The sequence below is a fragment of the Alternaria viburni genome, assembly GCF_023758015.1.
Source record: "Alternaria viburni strain BMP 2772 chromosome Unknown scaffold_30, whole genome shotgun sequence".
Taxonomy (NCBI): domain Eukaryota; kingdom Fungi; phylum Ascomycota; class Dothideomycetes; order Pleosporales; family Pleosporaceae; genus Alternaria; species Alternaria viburni.
The window spans coordinates 128,245-141,259 of NW_026055799.1; the positions used below are offsets into that span (position 1 = coordinate 128,245).

The 13,015-nt window shown below is 53.1% G+C and overlaps 5 protein-coding genes across 5 annotated transcripts; 1 reads left to right on the plus strand and 4 right to left on the minus strand.

Moving 5' to 3' along the window:
- Nucleotides 1–73: 73 nt before the first annotated feature.
- Nucleotides 74–1,942, minus strand: J4E79_010341 (uncharacterized protein; the record flags this gene model as incomplete). The annotated part of the gene is made up of 2 exons (XM_049359180.1): nt 74–1,457; nt 1,506–1,942. 2 exons carry the CDS (start codon nt 1,940–1,942, stop codon nt 74–76), a joined length of 1,821 nt encoding a protein of 606 aa, XP_049206265.1.
- Nucleotides 1,943–2,845: 903 nt separating this feature from the next.
- On the plus strand, nt 2,846–4,825 carry J4E79_010342 (uncharacterized protein; the record flags this gene model as incomplete). Its single annotated transcript, XM_049359181.1, has 1 exon — nt 2,846–4,825. One exon carries the CDS (start codon nt 2,846–2,848, stop codon nt 4,823–4,825), a length of 1,980 nt encoding a protein of 659 aa, XP_049206266.1.
- A 53-nt stretch (nt 4,826–4,878) lies between these two features.
- On the minus strand, nt 4,879–6,438 carry J4E79_010343 (uncharacterized protein; the record flags this gene model as incomplete). Its single annotated transcript, XM_049359182.1, has 1 exon — nt 4,879–6,438. One exon carries the CDS (start codon nt 6,436–6,438, stop codon nt 4,879–4,881), a length of 1,560 nt encoding a protein of 519 aa, XP_049206267.1.
- Nucleotides 6,439–8,332: 1,894 nt separating this feature from the next.
- J4E79_010344 (uncharacterized protein) lies at nt 8,333–9,176 on the minus strand (the record flags this gene model as incomplete). Its single annotated transcript, XM_049359183.1, has 2 exons — nt 8,333–8,961; nt 9,020–9,176. 2 exons carry the CDS (start codon nt 9,174–9,176, stop codon nt 8,333–8,335), a joined length of 786 nt encoding a protein of 261 aa, XP_049206268.1.
- A 2,338-nt stretch (nt 9,177–11,514) lies between these two features.
- J4E79_010345 (uncharacterized protein) lies at nt 11,515–12,525 on the minus strand (the record flags this gene model as incomplete). The annotated part of the gene is made up of 1 exon (XM_049359184.1): nt 11,515–12,525. One exon carries the CDS (start codon nt 12,523–12,525, stop codon nt 11,515–11,517), a length of 1,011 nt encoding a protein of 336 aa, XP_049206269.1.
- Between the last annotated feature and the right edge of the window lie 490 nt (nt 12,526–13,015).

Here is a 13,015-nt window from a genome sequence, read left to right on the forward strand (position 1 = left end):
ATGACCGCATCCAACCAACCCATCACCCCATCCAAGCTCCATCAAATTACCAACCCCCCACCCTATCCCCCTCCTACCTCTTCCTCCCCCCACTCCGACTCCTTGTCCTCTCGTCACTAACCGCAACGCTCAGCCCATTCGTACTCGGCCTCTCACTCTCCGTCCTTGCCTCCAGCCCCTCACACCAAGCCCGTTCCTGCGCCTTCGTCGCCTGAACCTTACTCAGCGTCTTCTTAAGCGCGCCATACAAATGCTGATTATCTGACGAATCCAAATCAACCCAAAAGCTATAAATGCTCAGTGACTGATGATTCATATTCTTGAAGCGCCTTAGAATGTATTGTCTTGCACTGAGTTCCGGATCCGATTCATTGCGTGTGTAATCCGGAAAGAGTTTTTCCAGCGGCGCATACGCCATTTTACTAACAAAACGCGTGAAGTTGTTGAGGATGAGGATGATGGTTGAGTTTGCGAAGCCGGGGCGGTTGACCCATTGTTCGAAGCCTTCGAATTCGTGGACGAGGATGGATTCCGAGGGGCGCTCGGGGCTGGGTTTGTTGTAGAGGGACACGTCGACGGTGAAGATGACGGCGGTGGCGTCTTCGAGTTGGTGGTACCAGCGCTCTTTGAAGTGTTGTGGGACGTAGCCTTTGATGTTGAAGAGGTGGATGTCGAGCTCGTCCCAGTCGAAGCGTGTCTCGTTGATGCCGCCGCCGGAGCGGGTTAGCCGGATTATGTCGGCTTCGTTGGGGACGTAGTCTTTTTCGGCTATGCGCGGGGCTTCTTGTGCGAAGTACGGCGCGTACTGTGGGAAGTCGATTTCGAAGTTGCGGACGTAGAGTTTGGAGAATTCGGGACACGACCAGATTCTGGTGATGGCTTTGACGGCGTCGGACGATATGCCGTCTTCTCTGGCGTCCAGCTCGTGCAATAAGATCGCGAAGTCGTGGGTCAGTTCGGCAGAGAGTGTAACGCCGGTCTCTGTGAGTAAATTCGTGATCGACGATATGAGCGATCTTACAACTTGGTAAACTGCGGGGCGGTACTTCAATCGTTCTTCCGTCTTATCATAACCTTCGGCGAACTGCACTTTCAGCTGATGCATTATCAGCTCTTTGCCACCTTGTGGATTGCCTACAAGGACCAGCTTAGTCTCATGCCGAAGGTTAGTAGCTTCTCTCTCCAAAGCACGATCTATTGCTTCAGACCGGTTGATTGCTGCCATATGCTCGTACTCTTCGTCCGATGGTGTGATTGTTCCATCGAAATCGTTCCGCGCAATCTTCATGTGGAACAATAGTCTCAGCCATTGGATGAATCGCGATAATTGCGCAAGGCTTGTAATGCAAGCGCCGTTTAATTTCGAGGATTGGGTGAGGGTCCTCAGATTTGCCGCATCTTCCTTTCTGATCTGGCGGCTCTTATGAAGCAGGATCTTTCGCTGCGCTTGGGCGGTACTGACAGGCATTAGAATCAATTATACGTAGGGTGGATTAGCAGCTTACCATTGACATGCCGCAAGCAGCAAGTTCACGGCATCATTCTGTCGTTGGGCGACCTGTTGCAGTCGCTCCATAGATCTACTAGCGACACTGTATTTTAGTTTGGAAGCGACGTCGACAGCACCATGGTCCCGGTAGTCCAGACGCGCATTCAGGGCATCTACATGGCGTACCAGCAGCCCACAAGAATGCGCTAGCACGTCCAAGTCGGACACGAGTTGTGGATGGAGGTCGCTAATAGCATAATTGAGCCAGTCCAGGATGTTACCGAGACTTGACTTCAAGGCTGTTAGTTGCGCGATGAGGTTGATGGAAGAGCCATTGCTATCTCTCCAACGGTTGTGGATCTGTCGCAAGCCGTCGATGTCCTGTCGCAGCTGGTCGCGAATGGTGCCGATGGCGCTAATTAAGGCGAACACCCTTTTCTCATCGTCCGCCATGGCGCAGTAGCGTCGCGTCGCGTCGCGTTGCAGCAAAACAAATGTCGTGGATCGATTGGGCGGCGCCGGATTGCTGAACAAGTGTCTGACTGTCAAGAATCGTTGCGACTGACGGCAACGCTCGCGAGACCCCGCGCATTTAGTCAGAAACAGCCAGGATTAAGGTTGGCACTTGCGGATGATTGTCACAAGACGGAACACAACAAGGAAGTCATCAGCGCCAGGTCCGCGGGGGTGGATGGACGGCCTGCTTATAGGGATGGCCCTGGACCCGAGAAGATACCGCGAGCTTGGGGCGCGATGGGGCTGTCTGGCGAGAGTTGCACCGCGATCAACAGGGCGTGCTGACAGTGCGGGATTCCAACAACAACGGCTCGGCCTCGTCGCGAGAACGAGCCATCAGTCGCAGCCGTGATCTCAACGGTGCGATAGCGCGTTTTGATGCCAGGGGAATCGCGGCCAGCGGGTAGTGTGGCGGTCCCTGATGAAGGATGCCGGCTAATTTGCGGCGCGGGTGCTGAGCGGCGCAATTCAATGTCAGGTACAAAACGGTATTGTCTCCTGACTGCACAACCGCTTTGGGTTGAGCTGATATCGTCCGGATTAGGCGTGCAGTATACGAAGAAGAGTCACAAAGTGGCCTTGTTGTCGCCATGATCGATGACTCCCCAGACCTTTCGGCTCATATGTGGCTAGTGCAAACGCCACCAAGCGAGAACTCTGTCGTCATCGTCCGATGAGACACCTAGGCATTCACTTTTCCGCCCAGCAAACATGAGCCCTATAAACGCCACCATGCCGACACTGCGCTCATTTTACTGATTACCGACACTTCAAATATCAACATTACATTATTAGTCGTCGTCCAAGCCTTGAGCAAAAGTGTAGGAGAGCGACTACAGCATGGCGACTATCGACACACTGCCGAATGAGATCCTCTCGTTGATAACGACCCATCTTGAACGACCGCGAGATCTACTTTACCTCTCTTTGGCAAGCCGCCGACTGAGCGAGTTTGCAAAGCTCGATGGATGGAAAGCTTTGCTTAGAGGCCGCTTTGGCCTGGGCGGTCTGGACGCGGATGCCTACAACGCCGTTCACGGCGTGACAACACTATGCCGAAACTGGGACCGAAGAGGTCTGATCGCGAGATACTTAGAGCCAACAGAGAAGACGATGAGCATGAATACCTGGCGAGCCGAAAGATGGAGGGGTCCACAGGGCCAGACAATGGGCTATCAGCCTAGCATTGACAGCTATGAAGAGATATATGGATCGTGGGGAGAAAGAAAAGAAGTATTGGCGTGGTCTGCAGGTACGCAGATTGTCATGCGGACTAAAGAGACGGGTGCGACCATCGAGAAGATCAGACAACGCGAAGATGGGCTCGACCAGGCGCCTGATCAAACGTGGAGGTACGACGCGTTCAGACACTTAAATACGTGGTTCACGTATAAGATCCCAGACAGTTCTGAAGGTCGCGACGACATCGTCAACTTGAAGTTGCTCCGTCCGCATCAACGAGATTTAGCCTCCGAAGACATCGTCTTTGGGACGGCATCAGGCCAGCTATCGCTACTCAGCGTCAGCCCTGATTTTGCAGAGACGCGGGTGCAAAACTATAATACTGACCGTCCTGATGTCTTTGATGAAACCAGAAAACGAGCCATCGCTGCTCTTTCGATATCGTCTTCGAGCACGCCCTTGCTAGCCACCGCACTTTCGGACACGTCGCTAGCGGTTTACCCTATCGATCGTCACAACTTCTCGGATCAAGCAATCAAGCCCTCTTCCGCAACAAAGGCCGTATTAGACGGGAAACCACAGCGGAAAATATGGTCATGCGAGTTCATAAGCGATGATGCTGTCGCCATTGGATGGGGCCCCCACGCCGAACCTATCGAGGTCTACCACATTGGGCCCGAAGGCTTTGTATCAGAGCCTTTGCGTCGCTTCAATGTGGCCAGCGCGAGCCTAGCGCATTCCAATCACACGGCGGTTTATTCTATACTCCCATTACCCAGCACATCACCGGGTGCCTCCGAAGCAGGCCACACTTTCCTGTCTGGCGGCTACGATGGCATCGTTAGGCTGCATGACATGCGCTCGCCGTGCGGCTTCGAACAGATCTTCTGGGATCCAACAAACGATTCGGCAGTATACTCTCTTGCCGCACAAGGGCGAGAACGCTTCGTAGCAGGTGTAGCTCTACACAGCATGATCAAGGTGTTCGACTTGCGCTTATCAGGCTCGCATGCATATCACACCATTTCCACCCCTAGTCGCAGACCAAAAAACAAAGCGGTTCCGCGCGACTCGGCCACCAACATCATCATCGACGATAGCAAAAGCCAAAGTTCGAGGAAAAGTGGCGGCTGGAATCTGTACCTCAGACCCCGCAACCCTGCTTCACGCACGCAGCAAGGTTCTCCCGTCTACAGTCTTTCCATTCCGTCATCCACGTCACAGAACTTGTATGCCGGTCTTGAAGGCGCCGTCCAAAGTCTTACTTTCCACGGCATCGCGGATACCTACCCGGATCCCATGCTGTCATACGGCTTGGTCCGACATCACAACATCATTGATGTTCACAAATCTTATAACCCAGACGGTGGAGTCATGAACTTGGGTATGTATGAGCAAGGTACGGAAGAAGGAATAGGGATGCAGCTGTTGGTTCAGGGCGGTGTGACGGCTAGCGTCGTACGCAAAGAACGGAGAGACAAGGCAATGGCTAAAGGGATAGACGAACGCTGGATCGACTTGAGGGACGAGCAGGATAGGTGGTCTGCGGGTGAGGTGCCACCGCCACAGGAGGAGCCACCGAATGAGTCGAGAACGGGTGGAAGAAGACGCAGACGACCTGGGAGAGAACGTGGATAAGACTCGCTGGGACGCGTTGTAGTATCCAGCCAATACTATTACGAATTATCTAGCTAGACTACGGTAATCGTACGCTCCACGGCCCTATCATAGAACCAGGGCTTCCACATGCCGCTAACAAGTCCAATCCTGACGTAGTCCCCCTTCCTCGTCTTGCTTGGCTGCAGTAAGAGAACATCAAGCTGCATCGCTGCCCAGGTTCCGCATTCGTACAGCCCGAAGCAGATCACAGAATCCCAGTCTATCTCCCTTTCGAGCTTCGTATATTGCGCAGTATTCTTGGCATCTCGGTAAAGAAATGGCACCATGAGACATAACCCTGAGTCAAGGTACACGTCCGCCGTGTCTTGCTTGTCATCGGACGTCTTGTACCATGAAATCAAGTCACGTCCAGGCACCACCGGCCCATTGAGGCGGATCGATGCATGTCGAACTTTCCCGTAAGGATTGGATGTGGCCAGGTCAACCTCGAAGCTTTTCAGAGTACATATATTTCTCTTAGCGTCTTCACGGCCTTTGACAACAGGACGCGCATGCGAGCTCCATGAGAACGTGGGGCCCAGCACGTCAACGTGTTCGGGAAAGGTCCAGCGCCGGTAATCAAGGCTTGGCTTAATGTGCCATGCGAGTTGGAATACGATGTCTTTCTGCCAAAGTCCAGCGATGAATTCGCCAGCCTTCAAGTGCGCTAGAGAGGCTGCAAGACCTGAGAGCGCCGGAAGTGAATCGCCTCCATAGGTGAGATTCATCTTGCTGTACTCCGACGCAATTAGCATCCAATCGGCTCCAAAAAAGAATTTCTTGGGGTCAAGGTTCGGCTCGTCCCGCAGGTCTAGAAAGGTGCCAAGTCCGTCGTCTTCGCTGTAGTCAAAGTCCTCCTTGCTAGCTGCGCCACACTCACATTGTCTTTCAAGCTCGCACTGGAAGACGATCTCGGTGGGCAGGAAGTGGATAGTGCGGCGGGCTAGATATCTTTCTTGGAAGCACCAACCCCGTGAATCCAATGCGTAGTGGATATTCGGTGCCTTCCAGTCACAATTGTGGCCTTCAATTTGTCTTGCTCGCACTTCAAAGGTTCCCTGGCCAGGCTGTGTGTACTTGAGAACGAGCGGTGGCCTCGAACTCTTTCTCAAGAAGCCATCTCTGCAATCTTCGGTGGCGGTGGCTGATACGACAACATATGCAGTCTCGTAGATGTCGGCCATGATTGATGCCTCCCTCGCCCAATCATCATCGTCGTCTTGGATGATACAGATCCGATCAATCCAGAGGTATTCGAGGCCCAGTCCTCTAGTAACGCGAATAGCGTCTTGGAGAGTTTGAGGAAAGTCTGATGTTACCAGCTTCTTGTAACGTTCTTTGACATTGGCTTGCAAGGTTGCAGAGTTCGCGTCTGCTCCCCAACGATAGGAAAGCGCAGCGAACTTCACCGGAACTCTCGGTGAGCAGATCTGTGCCTTATGCTCTTCATTCTTACTCAGCTTGATCAGACGTGAAGGCCCACGATAATGACCTGTTGGAGCATGATCGTGTGTCTTCTGACAGTGATCAATCCACTGTTTCATGACATCAATCGAGGCTTGTGAACCAGCATCTTGATCAAACTCTCTCATGAACGGGAAGGGGCCCGGTCGAATGGCAGCTATAGGTTCTGTTATAATATCAGCAAAGACCCTCCAACGAGATAACAGACCTACCAATTGAGTACAGCTGAACGTGAATGTCTCTACATTTGTCATTTTCTACGCTTTCTTGAAAGCATATCTGTTTGTCGCTTTTATCTCCTTGGAAGCATATTTTGATCAACCTACAACGTGGTGCAAAACGTTGCTGGCATTTTCGCAGGATGTTACAAAAGCTGCAGTCTTCCCTCAAGTTTGAAAGCTTGATTTCTCGCCTCGGAATTCGAAAATGTTTCTCTCGGTGGTATTCCTCTCGGCGGATCACCTCAGTACTTCCGAACTCACGGCATGCGCGGCAACAGATTTCGTAGAAAGAGAACTCTTCGTTAGACACTTGAACAAGTTGGTCCGCGTGTTGAGCGATACTCCGTTCATTTCCCCCGTAGAACCTCCTGGCGAGAGACCTGCACGAAATTAGTACGCGCCCCTTCAAAGCGATCAGATTTACTCACTCGGCCTTCGTGCGACGCCGTAAATACGCTTCCGCATCTCTGTCTATGTTCGTGGACTCTATGCACACGCGACCCAGCTTTGTCGTTATTTCAGCAAGATGTTTCTCGGATTCGTAGGGATAGAATCTCTTGACCATGGGCCTACGAAAGGTCAATACAACTCGATACTGCATGCAAATCGCCTTACAAGAGCTCTGAGTGACGTGTTAAGGACGCCCCTGCAACTGCCTGTTCGCCATCATAAGGCGACGTGTGCATGGGTGTTCGTCTCATGACAACAAGGATATAGACAAATACTGTGAAGGTCAACTCCACCTTTTGCAAGTAGCAGATTTGTTGAAGGCATGATGAATGCAGTGCTTTTTATTAATCCTACCGCGCGTATTACGCGCCTCGTAGGCATGCTGGGCAAGGCTGAAACAGGTTGAGGCGACGATCCTGATCCCGGCGCTTACACTGTGGCGGTGCCATGTAGGCGCTTAACCGAAGGCCATTTCACAACAGGAGCACGAAGAACGGCGTATCCGCGTACCCGCAATCTCAGTATAGATCTTTGACATTCCATCGGAGTATACACAGATCTTACTTCCCCATTTTGCTGCAGCATGTATCGGTCAAAAAGGTGACCGGTCAGCTGACGTCACGCCAGTCCACCCGAGTCCAACACCCTCCGTACCCAGCATGGCTGTTAGCTGTTCAGCCGCAACAACACAGACCTCAAAAGCAAACCCCCTCCCTAGTGTCGATGTTTCTTGGCTTCTTAGGTGAAGCTCATCGCCGTGAACCTCCTTCCAATGCCTACGTATCCACGCTTGCTCAAAACATGGATACGTTATGGCATGGCGAGATAGCCCTCCATCTCATTCATCTCACCCATACTCCCGCAAGTAACGCAAGACCGCGTGGCCATGTGTCTCAGATATCGTGATGTGGTGCTACCAGCGTGGCAGTAGTCTTGGCGTAAGCTGTTTTCGCGGCTTCCGCGCGTGAACAATAGCCCGATGGAGTAAGATACTTTGTTCGATGCGAACTGTGGAGACAGCTGAAGGCCGATTGTATCGTCGTGGTTATTTTCCGTGCGTGGTAGTTTGCCGGTCTAGTTATGACGCGCGTTTTCTCTCATCGGAACAGAGCCTTCGCGTTGACTGCGCTGGGAGGAAGACGTTCTGGCACGGTTTTGTCTGCATTGCTCGCACTGAGCGAGAGGTAGCTGGCTAAATTTCATGCGTTGTCGACGTTCAGATATGAACCAGCCGTCCAAAGTCCGAAGGATCGCATCCAAGCGCATACTGCTAGGTGTTGGTCACGTCAGCTTACTTGCTGTCTCCACCCAAGCCATACGGCAAAAGACGGGGGGAAGAGGATCTCGAACCTCAATGTGGAGCGGTCCGTCGGCCTTGATGATACGGCGAGTACGAGTACGAGGTAGGCAGACTCACGTTCGGGTTGCCAGGCGCCTGGCTGTGTAATGCGTAGTTTGCGCCATAGCCATAGGCATCTGTGTTCGGCAGGAAGTCGCGTTGGAGATGTGACAGCGATGGTGTATGCGGGTGCTGAAACGATGGCTGTGCTGGATGAGTGTGGTATCGGTACATAGAGGGACGAGTGGTCGCAATGGCCTGCGCAGAGTAGTCCAAACTCGACATCCAAGCTGGCGGCATGTTCCAAGGTATGCTCGCTGGTGGAGACGGAGAGTAAATATGCGTATTCCAATGAGGCGGGTAAGAAGGATACGCTTGGTCGACTGCGAGGTGATGGGGATCCAGGGATGCGACGGTAGCTGCCAGGACGGCTTCGTTTGCAACTGCGCTGCTTGCGCCGAAGACACGGCTTGACGACATCTGGTATGGTGATGAACTCGCGCCTGCAATGTCGTAGTCTGCGGACAGAGAGCGCGGGTACACTTCGTGCTGCTCAGGCGAGGGTTCTGACTCCTGACGGCCCTCTGAGTCGTCCCTGATCAACTGCTGGAGGTACTGGAGCTTCCGTTTGCGCTTCTCTCCTATACCAAATGTTATTAGATGTGGTCATCACGGGCGACGACCTGCGGATTGACGTACGATAATTACGTGAAGCTATCCTGTTCTGTTGCTTTCGTATCTCGCTGTTGGGCTTCTTAGGCTTCTTCCCAGGTTCCTCACTCACTGCCGCTCGTTTTGGTCGCGCATCGGGTGTAGAAAGAGACTGTGACAATAGAGTAGTGGGAGGAGAGTCCATGGCGCCAGCTAGTGTGTTCGGTAACCAGAACGATGGGATCAATATTGCCCGAAAGCGTTGGCGAAGGCTTGCTTTTGAGCCGCTGATCAGTTCCTAATTGCAAGACGGCAGGGTTACATCCAAGTACTAAACAGAGCTTAGCCTAGACCCTACAGCGACGTTGACTAGGTAGAGCCAGGCGACGGCTTCCGCTGCCGTGCTTTTCCTGGGCACTGCTGATTAAACAAAACAAGAATAGCAACAGCCCCAATTGGCGGCGGAGGCAAGTAACGCACTTCACCACTATGCTGCCGTCAACCATGGTCTTAACTTCGCCGCACGGCATTAAGATATGGTCATCCGAGATGCCAAATCTGAAGGGTCTCCTTTTCGAAGACTTAGTCATGGCTGCCGGTAATGCTGTGCGACAGATGCGGATTGAGAGCCGCTTGGTCACTCAATCCTAAGATTACTTGTTTCCGCATTGGGCATACTGGACGAACAGGATAGCCTTGGGGTTTGCGTTTTACAAAGAGCTGAATCATCGCGGAACCGCGATCCGATCTGACGTATGTATGGTGGATGCTAAGATGCACGAGAGCAGGCGGAGCAGGCGGAGCAGGCGGTAGAGACATCCACCTCATCCCCACCGCCTGCACCAGCACTCTCCGAAGAAGCTGAATCATCTGAGAAGCTTCATTTTAGCTGAGTCTTTCCAACAGAAGTTGGACGCCAATGTGCCGAGCAGTGTTGGTGGTACGAGGCGGTGTCTCCCATCCGCGCACCTAAACAGGTGGCGGTTATAACTCGGACTCGCGCTTCGGCCCTCGATCTAATGATAAGATGCTTTGTACTGTCTTTCTAGACAGTTCTCATGGCTTTGTGATGTCTCGCTGGCGCAGTTGACGCGTCACCGCCACAACTTCCGCTGGCAAGCGCAAACAGACCTCGGTACAGCAGCGCATGCGATCTCAGGCGTGCGATGACGAGAGGATTACCAGGTACTTCGCTCGCTAGCAGGCTCAAATGTCGAGCTGAGATGGTACTGTACCTGTGGCGTGTCAACATCGTAAGCTACTAGCCAATAGAGGTAGGAGCTAAGGTGCTGCGTAAGCAGTCGCGAGACAAGGAATCTCACGCCGCCTTTTCGAAAGAAAGGGGCGAGCTGTGCATTATTCATAACTTACGATAAAATTACAGCATTGGGTGTGGCGGTCGTCTGTCACGTTCAACTGCTGAGAGTGATGCCGGCGGTGGCGCGAAGCAGATGGACTACTCACAACTTCCGAGATTCGTATGCCCCCACCCAACCAGGTCCTCTCGAAGGAGAACTATCGTAAACACAGGAGCGATGCGACACCTGATTTGAGTCTATTTCGTCTGCTTTTCACAATGTCACTGCGCATGTGACACGAGGCAGACGAGCCACTCGCGACTTCCGAAATCTATACCACAACCACCCAATTAGGTCATCTCGGCTGAGAAGCATCGTCAATTCAAGAAGTTCCAAGGGTTGGCAATGTCTGTCACGTTACTCTAAAGACTTTTTCTATGGCAGGTGACGTTACGCAACTTGCTAAGAAGAAGCTGAGGGAAGCAGTCGCAGGCATGTCTCAACGAAGAGAACAATATACCTATGACAACAATCGAGTCCTGATATTGATTTGGGCTGGCCATGGAGGCTGTACTTTGATCATTCGCGTGTTTATGAGACCTAATGTGAGACGAAAGACCAGTATGTGACTGCGAGAGGAAGGTATTTTACTCCCAGTAGAATAGGCTTGCTGCTAACGGATAGGCAAGATGCGATAACACGTGCTTCCTCCGTCACGCAAGGCGAGATTGTGGAAGAGAGAAGCTTTACTCAAGGTGTACGCTTCTGCTCATAACTGCCCAGGTGCGCAAGACGAGACAACACGAGTCTCTGATCCAGCTCGCAAAAGCCCACGTTCCATCGTATCATCAACACTGCAACTCAAGGTACAGGCTTGCCGTTGACAACAACGCATGATGCGACAACATGTCCTCGCATGAAGGCTCGAAGTCGGCAAAAAGGCAGCTTTCCATCGAATCATCGTCAATACTGCGACTCAGCGTACAGTCTCCTCGCTGACAACGACGCAAGACGCGCCGATATGCGCTCGCGCGAAGGCTCAAAGCCAGCAAAAAGGGCAACTTCCCATCACCCATCACATCATCAACAGCGTCACACCCAAGAACCATCTCAGATCAAGCTCTTCCAAAAAGACACAACACAGAGCCACCACACCGACACCACTAATGCCTCTCCGGCATCTGATGCTGCCTCTTGAGATAACTCGCCTGCAACACTGGTCAGCTCCCAACAATCCTCACATCATCACCTTGTTTCAGAATGCTGCTCTCTCACCTCATCAAGTACAGCCTGTAATCTGCCTTCTTCGGCGACAACGCGCTTGACGGTATCGCTCACGTTGCCCTCGAGACCAACGTTGCAGCCGCGAGGCAGCCATCGGAGTATGTGGAATGCGTTGGCGTATACGCTTGTCGCGCCGGTCACCCGTCCGTCATCTGGTAGGCTGGCTTGGAGGATGATTTTGAAGGTCTTGAGACCCCAGCAGTAGCGCAGACCTAGGCGGACGAGGTCGGCGAAGCCGTCGAGGATGTCGTGGTGGGAGGGTATGGTAAGGACGACGTGTTTGATGAGGCTGCGCGAGCGCTGGTGGAGGGTGGATAGGGTGTGGATGCCGCTTGTGAGGCTGAGGGTGAAGACGTTGTCGCTGTACAGGACCTGACGCGCCTCTCTGTATATCAACTTGTTCAGCCGCAGGATCTCGGGGACGATGGGGTCGTCTAGCGGGATGCGCTCGGGACCCTGTCTGGGTCGATGGAAGGCGTAGCCGGGGCCGGGCAGTTCGCGACCGGGCATGTATGGGGCGTAGAGGTTGTTTCGGCGCGGTGCTGCGAGAAGGTCGTCGCCGTCTTCGGGTTTCTCGGGCGCGCGGTCGGCGTGCAGGAGGAGCGGCTCTTCGCGCACGAGCGCCATGTGGTAGATGTGGATGCGCAGTTCGGCGGGAAGCTTCATGAAGGGGAAGAAGTTTGCCGTTGCAGTCTCGGATGTCTCTGAGGTGTCGACTGGAGGCTCGAGTTGCGATTCGGTCAAGGTGCTGGATTCTGGCGTGAGAAGACCACTACGGGCTCGCGAGCTTGATGCCACAGCAGCGTGAGGCTTGCTGCCGACCACATCGTCCTCAACTGGGCCACCAGTACGAAGCTTCTTAGGCTCTGGCGCATGCGCTTCCACTTCCTCCTCTTGAATGGCACGCTTTCGGCTACTCATGACGGACACCGGGCGTGTTTGTCGGCGCATTGCCTCGTCTTCTGAAGCCATGTAGGCTCTGGAGGTAGAGCAATGTATCGTAAAAATGGCGATGCTAGTAATCGTATTTGTTTTGTCTGTATATCAAACGATGGCTGGCTGGCCGTGACGCGTCGAAGTCGCCAAGTACAGTAGCGTGAAGTCTGCTGGCCAAGCGTGAGGTCTAGACAATGCTAACAGGTGCGCGGCATTCGATAACAGCTGGGCTAAGAGAAGCGTAAAAGTGAATACAATGGCAATAAGCCAAAGCGGCGCAAACAATAGCCGGCAAGGAAGTTCGCGACACGGCAAGGTGCAGGTGGACTCGACGCGGAGGTGGATGATTGCGGGGTTCGATAGCGTGTAGGACGGCTGTGGGCCCAGCAAACGTCAGTGCGCATGAAGATTGCGTCACGTGTGCCTATTTTACAATAGCTTCCCGATTCACGGTGAGAGGGCGTAAATGGACAATAGGAAAAGGCCGTCGCAGTCTCGTGCTGGTACCCGATAGCTTTCAAGTTTT